The sequence below is a fragment of the Anser brachyrhynchus genome (assembly GCF_964034855.1).
Source record: "Anser brachyrhynchus genome assembly, chromosome: 8".
NCBI lineage: Eukaryota > Metazoa > Chordata > Aves > Anseriformes > Anatidae > Anser > Anser brachyrhynchus.
Genome location: NC_137702.1, coordinates 11,745,130 through 11,765,643, shown reverse-complemented (window position 1 = coordinate 11,765,643; position 20,514 = coordinate 11,745,130). Strand labels below are relative to the sequence as shown.

General features: G+C 50.2%; 2 protein-coding genes across 11 annotated transcripts in view; one reads left to right on the top strand and one right to left on the bottom strand.

The window, feature by feature from the left end:
- Window positions 1-8,847: 8,847 nt before the first annotated feature.
- On the bottom strand, window positions 8,848-18,034 carry MED8 (mediator complex subunit 8). 2 transcript variants are annotated; one of them, XM_080601831.1, is made up of 7 exons: window positions 17,980-18,034; window positions 15,809-15,927; window positions 14,611-14,755; window positions 13,792-13,932; window positions 13,295-13,376; window positions 12,462-12,710; window positions 8,848-9,317 (listed from the first exon to the last, which is right to left on the bottom strand). In XM_080601831.1, the coding sequence occupies exons 1-7, from the start codon at window positions 17,983-17,985 to the stop codon at window positions 9,253-9,255; spliced, it is 807 nt and encodes a 268-aa protein (XP_080457957.1). In that variant the 5' UTR covers window positions 17,986-18,034; the 3' UTR covers window positions 8,848-9,252. The 2 variants fall into 2 exon arrangements, with proteins under 2 accessions (XP_080457957.1, XP_080457958.1); XM_080601832.1 differs by lacking the exon at window positions 17,980-18,034 and adding an exon at window positions 17,366-17,910.
- The window catches only part of SZT2 (SZT2 subunit of KICSTOR complex), a 57,317-nt gene continuing 54,785 nt past the window's right edge, over window positions 17,983-20,514 (top strand). For all 9 annotated transcript variants that reach the window (XM_080601821.1, XM_080601825.1, XM_080601822.1 and 6 more), the window contains exons 1-4: window positions 17,983-18,118; window positions 18,222-18,347; window positions 18,457-18,630; window positions 18,968-19,138. In XM_080601821.1, the coding sequence (XP_080457947.1) occupies window positions 18,089-18,118; window positions 18,222-18,347; window positions 18,457-18,630; window positions 18,968-19,138 (501 nt within the window). In that variant the 5' untranslated portion in view covers window positions 17,983-18,088. The remainder of the gene's footprint in view (window positions 18,119-18,221; window positions 18,348-18,456; window positions 18,631-18,967; window positions 19,139-20,514) is intronic.

Below are 20,514 nucleotides of genomic sequence, written 5' to 3'. Positions count from 1 at the left end.
AGAGCACCCAGTTACGGCTGGCTGGAGGGATGCAGAGCCCCCTCCTAACCCTTGGGGACAGGTCTCCAGCAAGGACTTGGTTAATCTGCTGCGTGTTGTGGAGCTCCTGCCTTCTGGCCTCTTTGGAAGTGGCATGAGCACACAGAGCAAAGAAAGTCCCTCAAAAATGAGGGAGGTGAGGATGAAGGAGACAAAGCCACAGAGTGACATCGCCTGTCATGTACAGGCTGATAATTCCCGGAGTGTCTGGAGAGAGACTTTTATAAATGGATAATCTGCTTTGATCTGGAACCCTGCCTGCGTGGCCCGCGATACGGGAGAGTGGCTGTTTGCAGGCAGCCGAGCGTGTCACTGGCAGCAGCCGGGAGTGCGAACCAGAGAGGATCGTGTCACACGCATGCAACCACTCCTGCAGCGGGCAAAGCCCTGCGGGTCATTAACTCTTCACCTGCAATTCAAGAAACAACCTGGCTGTCGTGCTCTAGTTCGCAGCAGCATGGGCTGCGTACAGCCCGGCTGAGGCACGCGGGGCACCGGCTCTGGAGAATTTGGGTTTCTTCCTCCATCGCTTATCTGGGAGAACAGCACACCGCTTCCACTGGCTTTAGTGAGGGACTGCTGATCCTTCTCAGCATGGAAGTCGGTTCAGGTGGACATGGGTGTGAGTCTCTGCACTCTGCCTTTCTGTTTTGCCATCCACCGGTTGTTACCTTCACTCTTGCAGAGCCAGATGTGGCTCTCCTTCTCCTCGTTGCTCCGTCCTGGTGCAAAAAGCAGGTGTGCGCTAATGTAACTTGCTGAAGGCGCACAGATGGAGGTATTCAGCACAGAGGATTATCGGACTATCAGATGGGAAGGTCTGGAGGAACTAAGCAATAAAATAGGAATGAAGTTCAGTGAGGGGTTATGACCTTGGGGATTAGTAATGACAATTTCGTCTGTATGCGACGAGAGATGCTGGTGCGATTTCTCAGTGAGAGAAACAGCAAAGTCTCTCACCTTTTCTGCTCCTGCCAGTCTGGAAAACTGGCTTAGAGTCGCCCTGCAGCTGGGGGGGATAAGTGGGGTGTGAGCCCCTCCAGGCACTAAGATCAGTCAATGTTCTCCATTAATAGTTTTTCAGTTTTTACTGTGGAGGTAGAAATTCTCAAGATCTTGGCTTTCTGAGAACCTAAAGTATCTTCTAGCTCATGTCTGATTTATATAATACATTTATATTTTCTTATCATTCACTGAATTTATAGCTGTGATTTTTTTTTTAATACTCAAAACTTGAATCATGAGTTTCTTGTTGGCAAAAACATTGAAATAATTCAAATCAAAAAATCTAAACGATAGTAGATAAGATGAATTCAGTAAAAAGTAAGCATAGGTACTCTTGGCTCTCTATTCTTCAGTGGTCTTTGACACACATAATTAGCAAATTCATGTACCTAATTGGGGATTGAAAAGATGATATCCAGGTCTCACTCCTACCCTTTTCTTTTTAATCCTGAAAAGCCAGGCATTGTGCACGCAGTCAATAGAAACCCTGCATGTAAACTGGCTCTGTAATGTGGTTTAACCCTTCTCCCTTTCTCCTGAGGTTGGACCCTAAAGCACTATCAGTCATGTATCATTGCTGCACACTTTCTCTGTAACTCCAAGATGAAAAATGAGAAGTTGATTATGTTGAGAGCCCCAAAAGGAGATGCTCCTACATCACCTGCCTGCTACTGAAAAAATAAAACAGGGCTTTCATAGTCACTAAAAGTGGAGACATACGCACTGCTTGGAGCCTGAAAGACCACAAAATGCCATAGTGCCCACTCACGATTTCGACAGCCGCAGATGGGCAGATAGGCCGTGCCCAGTGCGCATGCGTGGCTGAGCTCAGGCTGATACGCTGCCTCCTTCCATGGCTGTTATCAACATTAAGTGACTCATCTGTGCAAACCTGCATCTGTTGTTCGCGCTGATTACATCACCCTGGCAGTACAGGCCCATTACCCCAGCGCTGACAGCGCTGTACTCTTCCCTTTGGCCAGAGGAACGAAATACCTTCGGCCTTGGAATCCCAAGTGCCTGGAAGCTCCTCAAGCTATCCGGAAACACAGCTCACGCCGTTCCTGTAGGCAGCAGACGTGAAATGACCCCGCTCAGATCCCAGCTGGAGCACGGCGCTGTAGTTTCCCTTTGAAACATCACCTGGAACAAGGCGTCCTGTGAGACAAAAGCAAAGGTTGTGGGCACCGTGGTGGCTGAGCTCAGGTGCTTTGATGGCAGACTTTCACCCTGCTGTGCTTAATTGCTGAACTTTGCCTGCCGGCCGGGGTGGGCAGCATGCATGACTGCGGTTTCCTGCCATGACGAGAACTGTTTATCAGCTGCATAAAAGCCAGCAGCCTCGCTGGCGTGAGCCCTGACGCCCCAATTGCAGGCTGCCAACATGACTCCAGCAATACGTGACACCCTGGGACCCTCTACGGACATGCCAGAAGTCACCGGGCCTGCTAAAACACCCTCCTTCTTCTTCCTTGCCGGTGCCAACCTTCACGAGTGTCCACCTGCAGCGTGCCGCAGCAGGAAACCGCGGCAGCTCTGCGAGCTCTGCCCCCGGTAGGAACCTGAAAACGGCCCCGTCGCAGGGAGCTTCCAAAGCTGTCTCACGGGCACATGGTCAGGAAGAGAGAAAACGCAGGTGACGGGAAAGCCCCAGCTTTGCTCATCCCCAGCATCTCCCTTTCTCTCTGAAGCCATTTCATTTTGCCTCTGAGATTTAGAGCCCGCAGCGGTGGATCGGCTCCGGCAACCCGTCCCAGACTGCCTGGAGCCTGAGAGCTGCTCCTCAAAGCCTGGCAACATCTCCACTCCCAACGGGTGTTTGGGGTTATGGGTAGATGTGGTGACTGCCACCCCTATGCCATGCTCCAGGGCTGCCCTCCCAACGCGTGCTGCAGCATCTCCATGGAATGAATGAAACCAGAAGAAAAAACACCTCTCAGGTGCCCTCAGCTGTGCCGGAGCTTTTCCTGGGGGGCCTTTGCCTTTACCTGCAGTGAACACAGCCTCGTGCGGAGGCTGGCTGGCCCCGCAGGGGTCCTGGGTGCTGAGCCTCGGCCGTGGGGCCGCGGGGCTGCGGGCAGGCGCTGCTGCAAGCTGCCAGGCGTCGGGCTGAGCGCGCTGCTGCTCGCTCTGCGGGGACTAAGCCACAGAAAGGACATTGTCAGAACAGGGGATTGTTCTGGGAGAACAGGCCGCACAAAGAGGGATTGTTTTGCTGTGAAATGAGGCCGTGTTTGAGCTCTGGCCCGGGATGGGCTTTGCCTGCCTCTCCGGGCTGCAGCCTGGTGGGGGACGCTGCCTGCTCCCCGGTGGCTGCTGTCCTCCCCAGCCCTCCTGGCATCTTCTCTGCTTCTGACGTTCCCCCCTGGTGCAGTCAGAGGCACAGCACACCCCTCAAGACCCACGATGGGAGATGAGGAAAAGCAAATTCAGAAAAAGAGAGCCCATGGCAGGTCCTGGGCTCCCACACCTGCCTGGCAGGTCCCAGGGGCACAGGGACAGAGGAGAGCAGCAGCAGGGCAGCTCCCACCGTGAGGGGCTGCAGTGTTTCTCCCAGATAGCTGGCAGCAACCGTCCTCCCTTGAGGGGACAGATATAACCAGGAGGGAAACAGAGATATGCAGTGAACTGCTCCGAGATAGTGGGCAGAGAACATAGCAGCCTCCTTTTTGCAAATGCTCATCTCTCCAAAAAAGTCTTGCTCCTGGCGAACATCACAGGCTTCCTTGGGTGCCCTCATGCCTGCACGGCGTACAGGGACAAACGTTGTATACTCGATCTCAGGCAAGACACAGAATACGGGGTACGAAGACGGGAAGGAGAGGGGGCTGCATGCTCAAAACACGGGTTGGAGCACAGCCACGAGGTCTGTTGCTATTTTTTTTGGCATTGCCTAAGCCTGGCAGTAGGCATTGCAGGGACAGGTCTGGGGTCAGACCAGCAACATCCTGGGAACACTGCAGCTTCAGCAAGGAAATAACACCCACCACGCAGCAGTGACGCCCCTTTGGCCCCAAAATTGGCCAGTAAACACTCAATGAAAAAAAAAATCAAAACGACACTGGGGCACGGTCTTCGCTCAGAAGAAACGGAGCTGCCACGCCACGAAGCACAGCAGGGCCTTAGCACCACCGCTGGTGTGCTGCAGAAGCTGCCGGGACGTGGAGGCAGCAGAGGGAGAAGCCTCACAGCGAACCTGCAAACCAGGGACAGGATCAGAGCAGCAGGGACAAGAGAGCCGCTGCAGGAACCAGCTCCTGATCCCCTGACTTTGGAAAGTATGTGTCTCCGTCAGAAAAATACACACAGTAATTTCCTTTCTTAAAAATAAATAAATAAATAAATAAAATAAAAATAAAAACCACATTGACACACACACAAAAAAAGACAAACGCTTCTCCTTCCAGGAGGCCAGCCAACAGAATTTGCGTAGGCCTTCGGCATTCCCTCGTGTGCAGGATTGCCCCCGAATGTTTTGCAGAAGGTTTTTATTAGTATCTAAGTGCAGGTTTCCACCAAGGCAACATTTGTGGATCCAGCCAGACAGCTACAGTGTCGTAAGGACAATAAACACACTGCGGGGCCACATCAGTCTGAACTATTCTTACGGCACGTATTACGAATATTTCCAAATATCCCACCGCAGGAGCATGCTTTTACCACCACAGCGTCTATGTGAGGCACAAAGCGGTAACATTTACCTCCGAGGTGGATGAAGATTTATTGCACTTGGTTGAAAGGCAGAGCTCTGGGGGATTTTCCCAAAGTGCCCGTGTGTTCATTTTTAGACACCGGCTGTCACTTAGACAGGACCTGGCTCTCCCGGGGCCACCGAGCTCATGGGGAGAGCCTGGGGGGAGAGGAGAGCCCGGCTGGGGTTCCTGCTTCCACCTCTCGGCCATTTTCCCTCAGTTTGTGCGTTTGGCTTACAAGCAGTTTTCGAGCTTTTTTGCTTTCCAGCTCATTTTGCTGCCGTGTCCGTGTGTTTGTGCCTCTGCGAGCTGCAGGTGAAGCTGCTTGGAGGGTGATGCAGATGCAAAACTTGGCTCGTTGCGTTTTGGCAGCACACACGCCGTTGTGTTCCTTCTTAGTGAAAAAGAAGCGCTCAGACTCCCTCAGCCCAGCCACCAGAAACGTTCTCCAGTCCCACAGACACCGGGTCCCTGCCGTGGCTTTGGTATGGGGAGTAAAGACCTGCAAAGGCTCCCTTCCCTCGGCCATCCTGCTGGCCGTTTCGGTCGCATCTCCGCTCGCCTTACATACCTCACATTCTCCATAAAAAGATCCGCAGGTTACAAACCAAACAAAAAAAAGTCTGTGTTTTCTTTTTCAATGAAAACGAGACACCTGCGGGCACATCTCCGCCTGGGGACGGGCCAGGAGAACAAACATGTGGCAGATGTCGGCCGTGCTGCTCAGTGGATGCGGAGAGGTCCCGGGAAGAGGAGGCACCCCGACAAACCTCCAAAACCCCTCCAAGCCTCCCAAAACCCCTCCAAAGCGGAGGAGCAGCCCAGGGCAGCGGGACAGGCCGCGGGGAACGCGGCACGAGGTGGGAGCGGTGGGACCGGCATGAGCTGGGCAGGAAGGAAAGGCAATAAATACCCCGGTCCTGCGCCCGGGAGGAAGCCAGATGAAGTGTTCCTGTCAGAAGGGTGAAACACTTTCCACTCTGACAGGAACTCAGGAAGATGTTCAACAGCGGTTGCACAAGGCAAATGGTAAAAATACAGAAAGTCCACATACCCTGCATCTCTAAATTTAAACGTATGTACGTATTCTAAATTAATATACAGACGAATTATTCAAATGCTGACATTCAATGAGTCAAGGAGGACTGGAGAAGCTCCAGAGGCCAAGAAAGCTGATGTTATGCCAGCGTTTTAGCAAAGTAAACAGGATGGCCTTGTAAACAGGTGTGTCTATTCGACAGCCATTCCGTGCACAATAATGACAGAAAAATATGCGATCGTATCAATAAACGCTTAAAGCAGAAAAATATAAATACCAATCATCAGACAGTAAACCTGTCAAGCTAACATGATAATTCTTCTGGCACCGTATAGCCTTAAATCTCCGGGGGAGAGCTGGCTGGGACGGCAGCGCTCAAGGAACAAGCTGCCGACAACGTGGCCGGGCGCGAGGCAGCAGAGGCGATGCTCCCCGGGGAACTGGCACCGACGTGCTTCTGTCGGGGAATGCTAAATGGAGTAAAGCTGATGGCCTGGAAGGAAACGAAGCGATGACAGGTAAAGCGTGCCGTCCGGGGAGCCAGGGGCACGGCAGCAACGTGGAGCCTTTGGGATCCCCAGGGCAAAAGGTGTCCGGGGGGAGAGCAGCCCAGACAGCCCAGCAGCGCCTGCCCCGCCGGGGTGAGCCTCCTCCCTGCCGAAATTACCCTGCTAGGAGGAGACAGGCTCACAGGGTGATGGGACAAGGCAGGAGAAGGAGTCCCAGGGGCTCTGCGTGCAGCACGTCCCCGTGCTGGCGGGGAGAACGAGTCCCCGAGCACTTGCTGGGGCTGCTGCGGCAGCGGGGCTCAGAGCTTTGCCCCGGCCATGCAGGGCTGTGCTTTTATTCTGATACAGTGGACTGGGAATGGTGAAACCCCACTGGACTTACAGGCCACAGGGACAGTCAGTGGACCATGTATTTCCAGCATGACTTTGTGGGTGAAAGGCCTGTTCCTGTTCCCTGCTTCCACGTTTGAGCACTGTCAGCGGCTGGATGAGGGGTTAAAGTCTGCCTTTGAAATTCCCATTCCCACAGCCAGAATAGCGTGTCCTAGTCCCACGTCCCAGAGGACACGAATGCATAAAAATATTTGGATGAGAGCCAAATGCTGGAAAACAGAAAAAAAAAATGCCTTAAAGCAAACGGCTCTGGGACCTCCATCGGTTCAGTTTGTTGTAAAAATGGATCGAGTATAACATCCAGCCTCCTCTCCATGGGGCTAACAACTCAGGGGCTCACTCCCTGGCCAAGATCCAGCAGCTTGAAGGGAATTAAAGAAATACAGCCTCAACATAAGGTGCAATAAGTCAAGAAAATTAACCTTTGCAACAACCTACCAGCCACTGCAGAGCTGTATCAGTTCAGGATCAACTGTTTTCCTAACAACGATTTACACAAGATCTAATTCAGGGCAGGCTGTGTCATACAGGAAGTTACGCTGGCGAGCTTGCCGGCCTCCCCAGCTCTATAATCTACGGAAAAAAAAAAAAAAAACCCTGCCTGTATTTCCCTTCCTCCTGTCCAAGTGTGTGAAAGGTCTGGCCTGCCCCACTGGAGGCGTTTTTGGGAGAGCCAGGTTAGCGCGTGTGGCTGGCAGCCACGCTCTGCCCGTGTCCCAGGCTGCCCCAGCTCTGAAATGTTTTAGCTTTATAAGGAAGCCAGGCTGGGGGACAAAGCAAAGCAGCATCCCAGAGCTGAGGCTCTGCGTATGACCACGAGCGCCACGCATCTGGCACGGGTTCCTCTGACATTTTTCCGCCTTCCTTCCCAGCCTAAACAGGGGCGTGGGCTGGAGCAGGGAACAGCCATCCCCGCGGCGCTCAGCCCCTCGCAGGGCACACGCAGCCCGTCATCCAGCCCCCGGCGCTGCCCCAAGCCCTCACACCAGGGCCAGCAGCACGGCCCTGCCTTCCCAGCAGCTCCTCGCAGCAGTCAGCAGCTCCCGAGCGCTGCGCTCGCTGGGGGCAAAACGCAGCCCCATCAGCCTGGCCGGGAGGATGTTGCTGCAGACACGTAGCTGGGCTCGTTTGTAATGGAGCCGCTTTGCTTATCTTCCCAAGCTGCGCTTCCAGTTGAATTTTCTACTTCCCAGCGCAGTGCTTTTCAAGCCATCTGCAGAACCTCAACGACACCGGGCTACTTCTAAGCAGCGACAAAGAATAACTCAGCAAAGCACCTCTTTGAGGAACAGGTTTTAATGCATTAGTGTCCGTAACTCCAGTGGACAATGCCCAGGCTCTGCACACCAAAATGGGTTGACAGCTGCCCTGGTCACAGTTTTATGGAAGGTTTCATTTTGGGAGAACAGCCTCCACAAATAAGCTGGATCTGATTAGCTCAGAGGCAAGCGGTGCGGGAGCAGCTGCAGGCTGTATCTGCTGAGTGGAGATTTCCTCACCCTTAAGATTGCTGACAGATGCTATTGAGTAAAGCACAGCACGGGCTTTCACCACAAGTCAAAGGGGAAGTCCAGGCAAGAGCAGCAAGAGGCAAGATGGCTCTCTTCTGGAGAGTTAGTATGTGCTAACATGCTCTGTAGGCATCTGTCCCCACCCTTAATTCACAGAGGAATCTTCCATTAAGCAGATTATACCTTACAGCTAAAGGGCCGAAATTAGAACAGGGATGGCTTCACAACGTCCGGTTCCGAACAGAAATGGTCAGATCTCAGGGCCTGGCTAATTCAGAACTTTATAGGAACGCAGAAGCAGGGAATTATGGAAGTGAAATCAGATCCAGCTGGGATTTGCAGCAGCATCAGAGTGCAAAAGCTCTGTGCTTCTGTTCCTGAAATGCTGCCTTCTTGCTGTGGGTCTTGAAATAGTCATTGCCGGTATTTTGCTTTCCGGGGAATAGTTGTAATGGGTTTACAAAGAACAAGATGTTTACTACTTACGTTTGTACTCTGCTGATTCACTTCATAACAGCTCTTTACACACAAGCCTGCAGCTTCAGCACTCAGCCTCTAAAATTTATTGTTTATTTCAGATCAGAGCTGCTCTATAGCCTCACCCAAAGGGAAATGAGACTACTTGTGACCCAAGAGATGGACGCCAGTGTCTCACAGTGTGCAGAACAAGGTCTTTATTCAACAACAGGGAGTACAGTTAGGAGCACCTCGAATCAACAGACAGAAACAAGAAGCAGAGTGATCCATGCAGCTCTTCATGTTCTGTATCAAGAAAGGGTAGGTGCGCTCCAGGCCAGACCTGAAGAAAATGGGATTGCTACTACAAAAAAAGCTGCTCTGGCTGAACTGAGTACTTGTCTCCAGGAGACATGGCTCCTAGCAGCTCCATACAAGCCACCCAGCGCTAAATAAAACCCAGGGAACAGTGCCATAACTCCCAGCTCCGTGGATATGGTGTATGGATGTGTGAAGGAACTCAGAAGTCCAAAAAGGAATCCGTGTGTGGTAGCTGCCGCAGGAGCAATGTTGGTAACTGCTGTTCCCTGGGTCTGGTTCATGTTGGCTCATCTCTGATACGGATGCATTGAGGCAGATTTGATGTTTGTCTTTATGCCACTCGGCATCTTTCCTAGAAAAAGAAAACAAGCAGTGCAAAATCAGCTATAAGAAAGGATATTTGCTGTCCTGTCAAAGCTTTTCCTTTTCCACCCCAGGCACCACATCAGGCTTATGAGCTACAGCATCTTTCAGCTTCTGACCTAATACAATCACTCTCTCTTATAAATCAGCACTTTTCCCTGTTGAGAAATCTCCTTGACATCAGGTACCACGTCCCCCTACCAATTCTATCCTTGTTCCACCTTAAACAAGCTTTTCTCTTTGTCAGGAGGCTTCTACAGGAGTGTAGGACTTGTTCAGTTTGATAGAAGTTGTTACCAACAGCCCTGACATAAGAAACCAAACTGATCCCCACTTCATTTCAGAGAGACAAATGCAACAGCCTGTATCCCCTTCCATGTAGCGTTATTTGCAGTCAGGGCATATATTTGCGTTATTAAACCCCTCTCAGGTCTCTTAATTTCTCTTAACCACAACCAACTCTTGGGCATTATTACTCTTTGCTGACACCAATCACACGTGGGATCCTAGCAGCTCAGGATAAGTGTACAGGGCTAGATAAAACTAAGATGATCAGAAAAATAAAAAAGGCAGCACTTCTTCAGAAACTGCAATGTGTGCTCAAATGAGAACAGAAAAAAAAAAAAGATTAATTTCTGAGAATTGAAATTGTAGCACAGCAGGACAAGAAAAGATTTGGTGAACAACTAGCAAACGCAAAAAAGATTATTAACCTTTCTCAAACACATCCAAAGCGCATCGTTGCCTGCAATAAGTTGGCAGGTAATCTGACATCACTTTAGTGCTACCTAATAATCAGCAGACAAATACTTTTAGATGTTAGTCCACAAGGAAGAGTGAACAGGACTGCACGGTTCACCCACGTTAGGAAAACTGTGAGTGGTTCTGGTCCTCCCAGTCTTGAAATCATATAGAAAAGGTGCAGGGAAGAGTGACAAGAATTGTCTGAGATATATTAAAATTTTCACACAAAGACGTATTGAGCAGATTAGGACTCATTAGCTGGGAAAAAATAAAAAATAAAAAAAGACGTACGCAGGGAAGAGAACATGACAGAATTCCAAAAAATGAAAACTAGTATGGAGAAGGTAACTGAGGAATGATTATTCACTGTTTTTCAGTACATGGGTAAAGAGGAAGCATCCAATGAAATTATCCAGTAAAAGACTTAAACATGAAAAAGGAAACTCTCTAAAGCAAAACATGCAGTAATGCTGTGGGACTCATTGCCACCAGCCTTGCAGGAGTTAAAACTAATTCAGAAAGGAACTGCAGAAATTGTTGGCTTCTTGGACCCACTGGTCTCAAACCGAACTCTAGCTTAAAATTTGCCTAAAGAACAGCTGCTGGAGGTGCCTGTCAGGACACGCTTTGTTATTCTACTCTTCCAGGCTCCACTGTGGGCCACTATCAGGACCAGGATAAGGGGATTGACCTTTGGCCAAACACTACAGCTGCTCTTATCAAATCGGAACTCCCTGGTAACACGGGCTGGACAAGTGCTCGTTACCAGCACACGGAGCTTGATGTGCAGAAGCTGTATAAGAGGGGATGTCTTCCCATCCTGGAGACAGTGTTTGTGGGTATGCAGCCAGAAATCACAGGAGGCTTCTTTGTTTCCAAATTACAGTGGAAATTACTTTCTAAGTCTTACATAAATACCCAATTAACTTAGGATTAATATCGTTGCTCAAGTTCATTTCTAAACAACACGGTCATTATGCAGGCAAAAAACCACCAATTAGAATATCCAATATCCAAAATCGCCATTAATACGAACACAAGAATGACAATATAGGGTTAGGCCTGCAAGTCCCCCAAGCCAAACCCATTTCTGACACAATCTAGCAGGGGACATTTATGGAAGAATACCAGAACAGGGCAAGCGTAGAGTGATACTTCTGCAAAATACACCCTCAGCTTCCAATATTGTAGCTCAGGGACTTTGAGTCAGAGATGGTGTCTTCAGGATTATTAGCTACTGACTGATTTTTCATCCAGAAATTTACTTTTCCATTCCATATAAACTTTCTATGTCTACCACACACTTGGGCAATGTGCTCTACGGTGTGATTATCTAGTATTCAGAAAAGTGTCTCTCTTTTGTTGTGAACCTACAAGCTAGTATTCTCATTAGTGCACTTTCATGGACCCTTCTGTTTCGTGGGAAATCACGAGTAATCATTCCCCATTCACTTCCTCTACACAATTTGGGATTTTACAGGCTTTCATGTTTTCTTCCTCCTACTCCCAACCTAACCTCAGTAGCTATCCCCAGGACAAACTACCAGAACATTCTGAAGTCTTCCTTCCAATGAAAGCCACTCCAGACGTTTAGCCATTTTATCACTCTTCCCTTATCCTTTTCAATTCTACAACTTTTTTTTGCAGAGAGGGGATCAGAACTGCACATAATATTGCAGATGTGGGTGCCCAATGGAATTATATAATGGCCTAACAATATTCTGTTTCTCTGTTCCTCTCCTAGTAATTCCTTACATTCAGTTTGCATTTTTAGCCCCAGCTGAACGTCTACTTAATGTTTTTACAAAACTATTATATCATGTATTAATTTCCTAAATACAGGCAGCTAAGTTAGAGTCTAGGTACTGGACATGTAAAGACAAATTGGTTTTGCTCATTGTGCTTCACATTCTATTTAATACAAATGTAACCTACTATAATTAAGTGAAGTTACTTTGAATATGAAATCTTTCTGTGGCTCTTTACAGACATCTTTTTTTTTCCTACCTTAAATAATTCATTACCATCAAACTTTTCTGCTTTACTCCCTACCTTCAAATCTAGTTTGACAGCAAAATCCCCAGCATACATCCCTACAAAACCACACTGTGATCTCCCTCCATACTGAAGCCTATGTTCACTAACTCTGTTATTAAACAGGTATTGCAGTGTGAGTTATGAAGCTGAATGACTGGGATCTACTTCAAGCTCTGAGCCAATTTGAAGCAGGCATTACTCCACTGTTACAACCTGACTTAAGTTATTAAGGCTAGAAAGGACCCTCTTATTCAGTTATATTTAAAAGGTGGCTGGGGAAGGATCTCGGCACCTGCATTTATCTTTCTTGCTCCCAGCTTTTCAATCACTCTCAGATATGCAGCATATTTACCTGGCTGTCCTGCTTGTGCCATCTGCACTCCTGCCAGCATTGGCTGCTGCTGAGCTGGTGCACCTGACATTGGTACCTGCTGCATGCCCGAAGCCCCTGCAATGATGGCACCAGCTCCGGGTTGCCCTGACTGGACAGATCCCCCAGAGCCAGGGGGTCGCCGGTTTGACAATCCTTTCCCAAAGGCCACAGCCGCTACCAGGGCATTGGTATCTGCAGGGTTGAAAGTCTGCTTGTTCTGCCGTAATCCTGTAGAAAAATAAAGAAAAGATTTTGGAGCATTCTGGCAGTTGAGTCCAAAAACCAGCATAGCTTGTCCTGAATTTACTTTTCTGATAGTTTGCTGTGTGTAACAGTGATCAGCTTCTAACAAGTTGTACGACGAGTTTTGGGAGGGCCAAAGAAGCTGCAAAGTCCAAGGACAGTGGTGTTCCAAGAGCTTCTCCACTGAGAGCTGGGCGCATGCTGCTCAAAAAAGGAGGTCAGAAGAAGCCAACTCCACTAACTTCTAACTGCTGCTTTGCAAAGAATGCACTTCTACATGTATACAACATGCCACCAAAAAAATGTTAGTTTTGGGGAGACGCTAAGGTATGCTTCTACAGCTGCCCCTCCTTTCCATTTCACAGAACTTCCTACTCCTTTCCGTGCACCCACAGGACTCCCTCCCAATGAGGGGCCTCCAGGACAGCCACTCTTGCATGTTCCTGAATGTTTTTGTCTGTGCTAACCTGCATTTCCCATGCTTTAGGCTCTCTGCTTTACCTACTTTGCCACCATCTCTCAAGCTTGTTGCTTGGATCCTGCACCCCACTCCCACCTCAGTGCCATACCTCCGCTTTCAGATTCCCGCTCCTCCTTACTGATTTTCTCCAGCAGATTTGAGCACATTTTATTCAGACTTTGGATCTGTTTCTGCAAAAAGGAAACCAACAGTAACTGCCAGGATATTTCCACCACAGTACAAGTCAACAAGGTAAATTAATATTTTTTCTCTTCCCAGGGTCTGTGTAACCAAACATAAATATTTCATTAGCAAAGCTTAGAGAGCCCAGCTCCAATGCATGCAGGAGGGCAGTATGGGGGTGGGACAGCCTTCGTCTTTCTTTGGTCTGATGGCACCTCTCGTGAGCAGGCAGTGGGCTGGACACCCTAGTTTTGTGAGACTGAAGGAACCCAAACCTCGGCTAAGGTCATCTGGAGAAATCTCAGGCAGAAAAGGGCATAGTAAAAAAGAAAACTGTCAGATAAAAGAGTAAAGGAAACAGAGCTAAAGGGCATTTGTGCCCTAGGGCTAAGAGGCAGAATTATCAAACTCTTTTTCACCTACCTGTGCCACATCGGGGCTAATTCGAGCTGCATCTGTGATCAGTTGCTTTTCCTGCTCTTCCACCTCGGGGTCAGGCTTCGTTCGAAGATGGTCAGGCACTACCTCGTGGCTGAACACGGGCACGCGCCCCTCCGTCTGCCGCTGCAATGGTCGGACAAGCCACGCTCAGGGCCTCCTCCTCCAGCCAAGCACTCAGAGAGCTCAAGACCAGGGCACAGGCCATGGAACAAGGCTGCCAGCATGCTGTGGGGAAACCCTGACTAGGGAGTGTGAGGAAGTTTCAACCATTTGTCTAGGAATTTGTACTGTGTCTGGTCAGAGCAACCCACGGCGGTCCGCAATCCCACCTGCTGCCTGCCAGCATGGCCACAATCAGTTGAAATGTTTTCTTACTTGAGCAGAGAATAAATATTGCCGGCACATGCCATAGGTTCTGAAATACACCCCGTGTTGGTCAAATAACAATTAGTGCAAACCTAGATGCAGATGTCTAACAGAAACTGCACAGCTACGGCAGAGGAAATCAGGAGATGGCAAGGAGGCCTTCCAGTTACACAGCAAGACACCATCTCCTTTGTCCCTGACCTTATGAAAATACAGCATTTATGAAGAGTACATCCTGTAAAGTATATCCAGAGCAAGTCTTGGAAGGTGAAAGCCCCCAAGCAAAGAAGCTCCAAGGCAGAACCACTCATCACCTTTTATTTCTTTACACCCAGAGCTGAGGAATGCCAAGCGCAAGGAATAGCAAAATGAAGTGGGTCCGTAAGCACACTGCAGTACTCCAATGAGTCCAACACTCATTGGGAAGTTTCTTACCATGATCTCCTCATCGCGGTCTGGAGACAGCACTAAGGGTATGATAACCTGGTTTCGCAACAGTGGGGTCTTCTCATGCTTCAGCACTTTATTTAAAGTGTTCAGCTGTCCTGAGAGCAATGCAAAGCTGTCCAGAACTGAAGGCCTGGGAAAGCAAATAAAGAAGACGGAGCACGCAAACAGATACCACAGATGGCTTTTATCTGTTCCTCACTCAAACGTCTGGGAAGTGAGGAAATAACATATTTATTCCTCCAATCAGTCTACTCCGGACATTAAGGAGTAAAACCTAGGGCTGAGTGTGCAGATGTGGACACATCCTGGGCCCTATACACAAAGCTGCAAACAGCCCAGGGGCACTACAAGTACCACTGGAAGTGGCAGTTGTTTGGGAATTCGGTAACATACACAGAAGCAATGCTTTTCTTATCACTAACTCTCCCAGTAAAATTCTAAAGCAAGGCCTGAGACACAATTTAGCTCCTAAGCAATACAGCCAGGAGAGACAGTATTTATAGCTTGGCTATCCAGACTAGGGGATAATGAAGAAAATAACTGATAATCTTGTCAAGGAGGTCCCCCTCAGCTTGTTTTCTCTGGGGAATTCATCACCTCTCTTTCCTTCTGCAACATTAATGCTAACTGCCTGTGACACTTTGCTTCAGTGGCAGCTACTGCCTAAGATGCTGCACAGGTTATTAATCTGCAGATATATCATCCTTATGCTCCATCAGGACGAGAATGCCACCTTGCAAGCCTCTCAAACTGTCTGGTAAAACATGCTGAAGCAGCAAACCACCAGCATAAGAACTCAATTTATCTCAGAGCCAGAGAAAGCCAAAAAGGTCAAGAAATGCAGAAAGAATGATTGCTCATTTCACAGCATATGTGGGTCTTAAAGATATTTTATCCAAGGAGTTTCCATTCACTGCAGATGCAAGCATCTTCACTGGCTCCCTTAAGTGCCTAGCTCCCTGGGTGTTGGCATGGCCATTACTGCGTAGTGTGAAACAAATGGATTTCAATTGTTTTTTGGTGGAAGACATTTAGTGGCTCCTCCAGTAGAAATGTGAAAAGCAAATTTAAGCCTACTGACAATGGGCTTGTGGTTTTTAATTATACTTTGTGGTCCTTTGAGCAGAGTCTGGAAGAGTTTCAGCAGTGATCAGGGGTGCCCTGTCTCCGTGAGATGCCTTACCACGTGAGCCGGTCGTACTCATTCTCCAGCTTGTAGATAAAACTGACCAGTGAGTTCTTCAGGTCAGCCACCTGGCTGATGAGCGCCTCCAGGGTCAGCTCCAGCTGCTTCTCCTCTCTCTAAAAAAAGGCAGGAAAGACAGGGATGAGGACAAAGCTTAACATCTCTCCAAGGACCACTGCGATCCACACACATGCATCCATAGTCCAATCTCTCAAGAGGAACTCCTTTGCAGGGGAAGGAAATAGAGACCCTGAAGAAAAAAAATACTGTATTTTCACACTGAACATGTCTCCTTGGGAAGAAAACTTAGGCAAGAGGCACGTACCTGTACCAAGCCCTGGCTAGCTGTCCTTTTTAAGATTTAGATGAGAATGGTGAAGACATTATCTCTTCCATCTGCTTTTTTACCACATCAGGCAAAGTCATCAAAGTTGGCTCACGCCACCTTTGTGCGCTATTTATGCTAACCCAGCTCAAAGCAGATTAGGATTCTCTGAACCCTTGCTGACAGCAGACGTGGGCACAGTGATGTGTTCACCCAGCACAGCCATTTGCAGAACGAGTATCTATCAGGTCTGGGGCCTAACGATTCCAGTTTCTACCCTTAACCTTACTTTTTACTTTCTTCCTGCCCTAGTGCCACTACCGGCTGCTAAAAAACTGGGAATTCCTATGTGACTTGTCCCTTACCAGCTGTGGGAAGCACTGAGGTGACGGACACGTCAGCTGGACACGTGCAAAGATCACCTCCTGTGTTTTGCTCTGGACTACGCCGTTTAAATAACCTTTCTCTCTGGGTGAGGGGGTGTCTGGTGATCTGTTGCCACAGACACCACGTCATATCTTTGACTCTTGCAAAAACCTTCTAAAACCTTATCTATTCTTACTTATTCATACAACAGAATTGCACAAAATGTAATTAAAGTCCCAGCCCTAATGAACTGCTAATGTAAGTCAGGCACTGTACAATAATCCATGAAGAGGGTGGGACAAAGCAATCAAATAATGGAAAGGGAATGCCGATTGGGAAAGCAGATGGGGTGACTCAGGCTGCTTGCATGCTTGCTGTTGGGTTAGTCGTTGTACTGTTTAAACAAACTCAACTAGCATGAGCTTCATGGGAGAGACTTTTAAGTATCTCGCACGTTCACGAGAACACAAAGCTATTCTACTTAATTTATAGTCTCGCTAGACTATAAAGGCTTTATTTTTATTTAGAAACTACTGATCAGTCTTCACTTAGCCACCTCAGAAGAAATGGCTGAGACAATTTTGTTAAAACCCACTCCCTGTGCACGGAGTGGATTCACGGAGCAGACTGGGGGTGTTACACCTCAGGAGCGCAGCACTACAACTCTCCTCCATCTTATGACGGGGCCCACCAGTTCCTGGCTGAACTGAAGAAATGAGTCTACAGCTGCTCCTGTGCACTGCGTGCACTGTGTCTGTGCGAGCAGGTTAACCACACTCTGCACTATGAGTTGGGCCAGGAGCCAGCGTTTTACTGGCTCCTGGCCTTTTCAGCGCCAGATGTACACATCCAAGACAGTTCACCTGGTCTCAAACCTGGAGGTCTTTAAAAGACGTTTAGATGTAGAGCTCAGTGATATGGGTTAGTGGAGGACTTGTTAGTGTTAGGTCAGAGGTTGGACTCGGTCATCTTGGAGGCCTCTTCCAACCCAGGTGATTCTGTGACTCTGCGATCACCGGTGCTTATCCCAGCAGCTCTCAGGAGGGCGAATTAAATCCCACCGCACACACCGCTCTGCTCCGCGGCACCTGCGGGGCACCCCGGCCTCCTCCTTTTGCAGGCTCTCTCCCAAGCCCTTGGGATCTGGGTGCGATGGACTTCAGGGACCTCGCCACCACCGTGCCCTCGTCCCGGGGCTGTGAAGGGGCCGCTCGGGGAGGGGCCGCTCGGGGCCCTGCCGGCGCGGCGGGACGGGAGCTGGAGCCGGGACCCGGGGCGGGCACACGGAAACGCGCCGCGTGTGGCAAAACAAAGGGGGGGAAACGGCCCCGATACAACACCGCGGGCCGAGCCTCGAGGGAGCGCGAACGGCAGCGGGGTTCGGGGCTACGGCTTCGCCTCGCTTCCCGTCCCCGTCCCCTCTCCCGCCCCGGCTCCCCCCGTCCCCGTCCCGTCCCCGCCGGCCCCAGGCCCTCACCTGCATGGCGGCGCGGGCCGGTTGCTAGGGGAGCGCGGCGCTTCCGGGTCGTGGCGGAAGGCGGCGGGGCCGGGGGGCGGGGGGCAGGGGGCCGGGCCGCCGGGCGGACATGGCGGCCGCCGAGAGGGCCGAGGGCGAGGTGAGAGGGGCGGGGGGAGAGGGGCGGAGGGGGCCGGGGGCCGGGGGCCGGGGGCCGGGGGCCGGGGGCCGGGTCCGAGCGGCTGCCGTGGTCATCCCCGCAGGTGGAGGAGGCCGGGCACGTGTTCCTGCTGATGAAGAAGGATTACCGCATCTCCCGCAACGTGCGGCTCGCCTGGGTGCTCAGCCGGCTGCACCAGGTCATCTGGGCGCTGCCCGAGCCCGAGCTGGTGAGCGGGGACGGGGCTGGGGCGGCCCCGGGCACGGGGGGGGTCCCGGCCCTGGCCCCCGTCTCACCGCGGAGCCCCCTCGCCTGTCGTTCCCCCCCCCCTGCCGCAGGTGAACTCGGAGAACGAGCTGGACGTGCTCAGCATCCTGCCCCACGGCTGGCAGCCCGACGAGCCCGTCCAGCCCAGGCCCTACCTCCTCGTGCCCTCTACGCGCGTCACCTTCCTGGCCCGCCAGTACCGCTTCGTGATCGAGCTCGATCTGAGCCCTTCCACGGGCATCGTGGTGAGTGCAGGGGCTGGGTTGCTGGGGCGCTGTGTCTCAAAAGGAGGAGCGGTCTCCTTGCTGAGCGGGCTTATTCCTCTCCGTGTTAGCCTCCGCTTCCGCAGGGGCCTTGCCTTATTCCCCAGGAGCAAGGTACGTGATGCTCCTAGCGAGGCAGCCCCACGGCAGCTCCATTTCTCTGCCTAATGCCGTGCGTGTGCCCACGGTTTGCAGGAAGCTGCCGTTTTAATGCAGCTGCTGCTGCAGAAGAAAGCTTGTTGTTGGCTCCGTGTGGTGGGACAACAAGATGGAAAGTCCTGGAAGATGCAAAAGCTGCCTCACTTCTCTGTTTCCGTAGGATGACTCAACAGGGGAGATCATTTTTGACGAAGTTTTCCATGCCCTTTCCCGGTGCTTGGTGGGATTGTTAAGACCCTTCCGCATTCCTGGCTCAGACATCATTTATCAGCCAGAGATCTTCGTCACCATCCAGGCGTACTCCTCCATCATTGGCCTCCAGTCCCACCAGGTAAAACTCGGCCTCACCCTTGGCGTGGTGTGCAAGCAGCTTGCTGCGCTGCTTTCTTGTGAACCCAGAGGAAAGTGGGGACATCAGTTAGCTGGGCTCTGTCAACTAGGATGCTGTAGCCTTGATTCATTAAAACACGTAGCCTGAGGCGATGAGGAAGCGTAGGTGAGCAACTTCTCTTTTCTGGGAGGAAGCAGAGTTTCTTTTGGGGGAGCAGGGCCCTTCTGAGAAGGCACCTGCAGGCAGTGTTTTCTGAGTTAGGCCGTAGCGCATCTTTCCTTCATGCTTACTGCATGGTTGTTGTTGTTTTTTAAATCTGTTGATTAATTCTTTCTGGCCTATTATAATTAGTTTGAAGTATTCAGAAAGAGGCGGTGTGCCTAAAAGCTTGTCTGCCAGCTCCAGCTGTGTAGCAGTGCTTTATTCAATGATAATTTTCTCTTCTGGCAAACCTTGCTCTCTGTTTGCATTGGTATGAATGTGTTTCTCCTTGGTGGAGAGAGCAGCCAGCCCCAGTAATCTCACGCTTACTTGAGCCGGGGCAGGTCTGTTTAGTAAATTGAAGTCTGGTTTACAGTGCCTGTAGGGGATTTTGAAGTTTATCCTCCCTGTGTTGCTTCCTTCCACCTCCCAGTATTTTCACATTTCTGATGGTGTGTTTCGTTCCTCTGCTAAAACCAGAATAAGTGGGTGGCAACAGGAAGAGCCTGTAAATCTCTTCTTGCTTCCTCCCTCCCTCCCTCTCCCCTGGCTCACCTCTATTCAAGCCTTCTGGGCAGTCTGCAGGCTTGAATGGTTTGTACATTGCTTGAAGAGCATTTACTTTAAGGGCCCTTGCTTCAATCTTAGGTGCTACCAAAGTAAGCATAGTGAGAGTCTTCTGATTCGCTAGTGATGTTTTTGTGTTCTGGTCCAGCTCTCCTTCAGGTGTCGTCATGCTTTGTCTCAGTATCTCCTGTATTTACACTAAATTGAGCACTGAACTGGCTATGGTTTTCTTCTTCAGATCTCTCTAAAGACCCGTTTCTTGTATGAGACCGGTGACTGTAATTTGTGGGGACAAGTGGAGAAGCTGTGTGTTCCTTTCGTGGTGGAAAAGGCATATAGGTGTACCACTCATCCAAGAAAACTCACCTATATTGTAATTGTTTACTTTCCCCAAGTTTTATGAGGTGCTGCAGGAATGTGGATCATGTGCAATGTCCCAGCTGTCTGTTGAGTTCTTGCTGTACACATTGCATCTTCTTTGCCTCCTTGTTTTGTGATACCTAGTTTCGGCAGAGGTTTGCCTGTACGAAGTCGCTGTAAATACAAGCGTCATTCCTGTCAGCTTAGGGAGTTCCTTTGGTGGCAGGCTCCCTCTGTCATGTCTCACA

Coding starts and splice junctions, on each gene's coding strand:
- MED8 (XM_080601831.1), bottom strand. Junction 13,377..13,791: donor TTAGCCCCGATGTGGCACAG/GTAGGTGAAAAA, acceptor TCCTTTTTGCAG/AAACAGATCCAAAGTCTGAA. Junction 12,711..13,294: donor GCGGGAATCTGAAAGCGGAG/GTATGGCACTGA, acceptor ATTTTTCTACAG/GATTACGGCAGAACAAGCAG.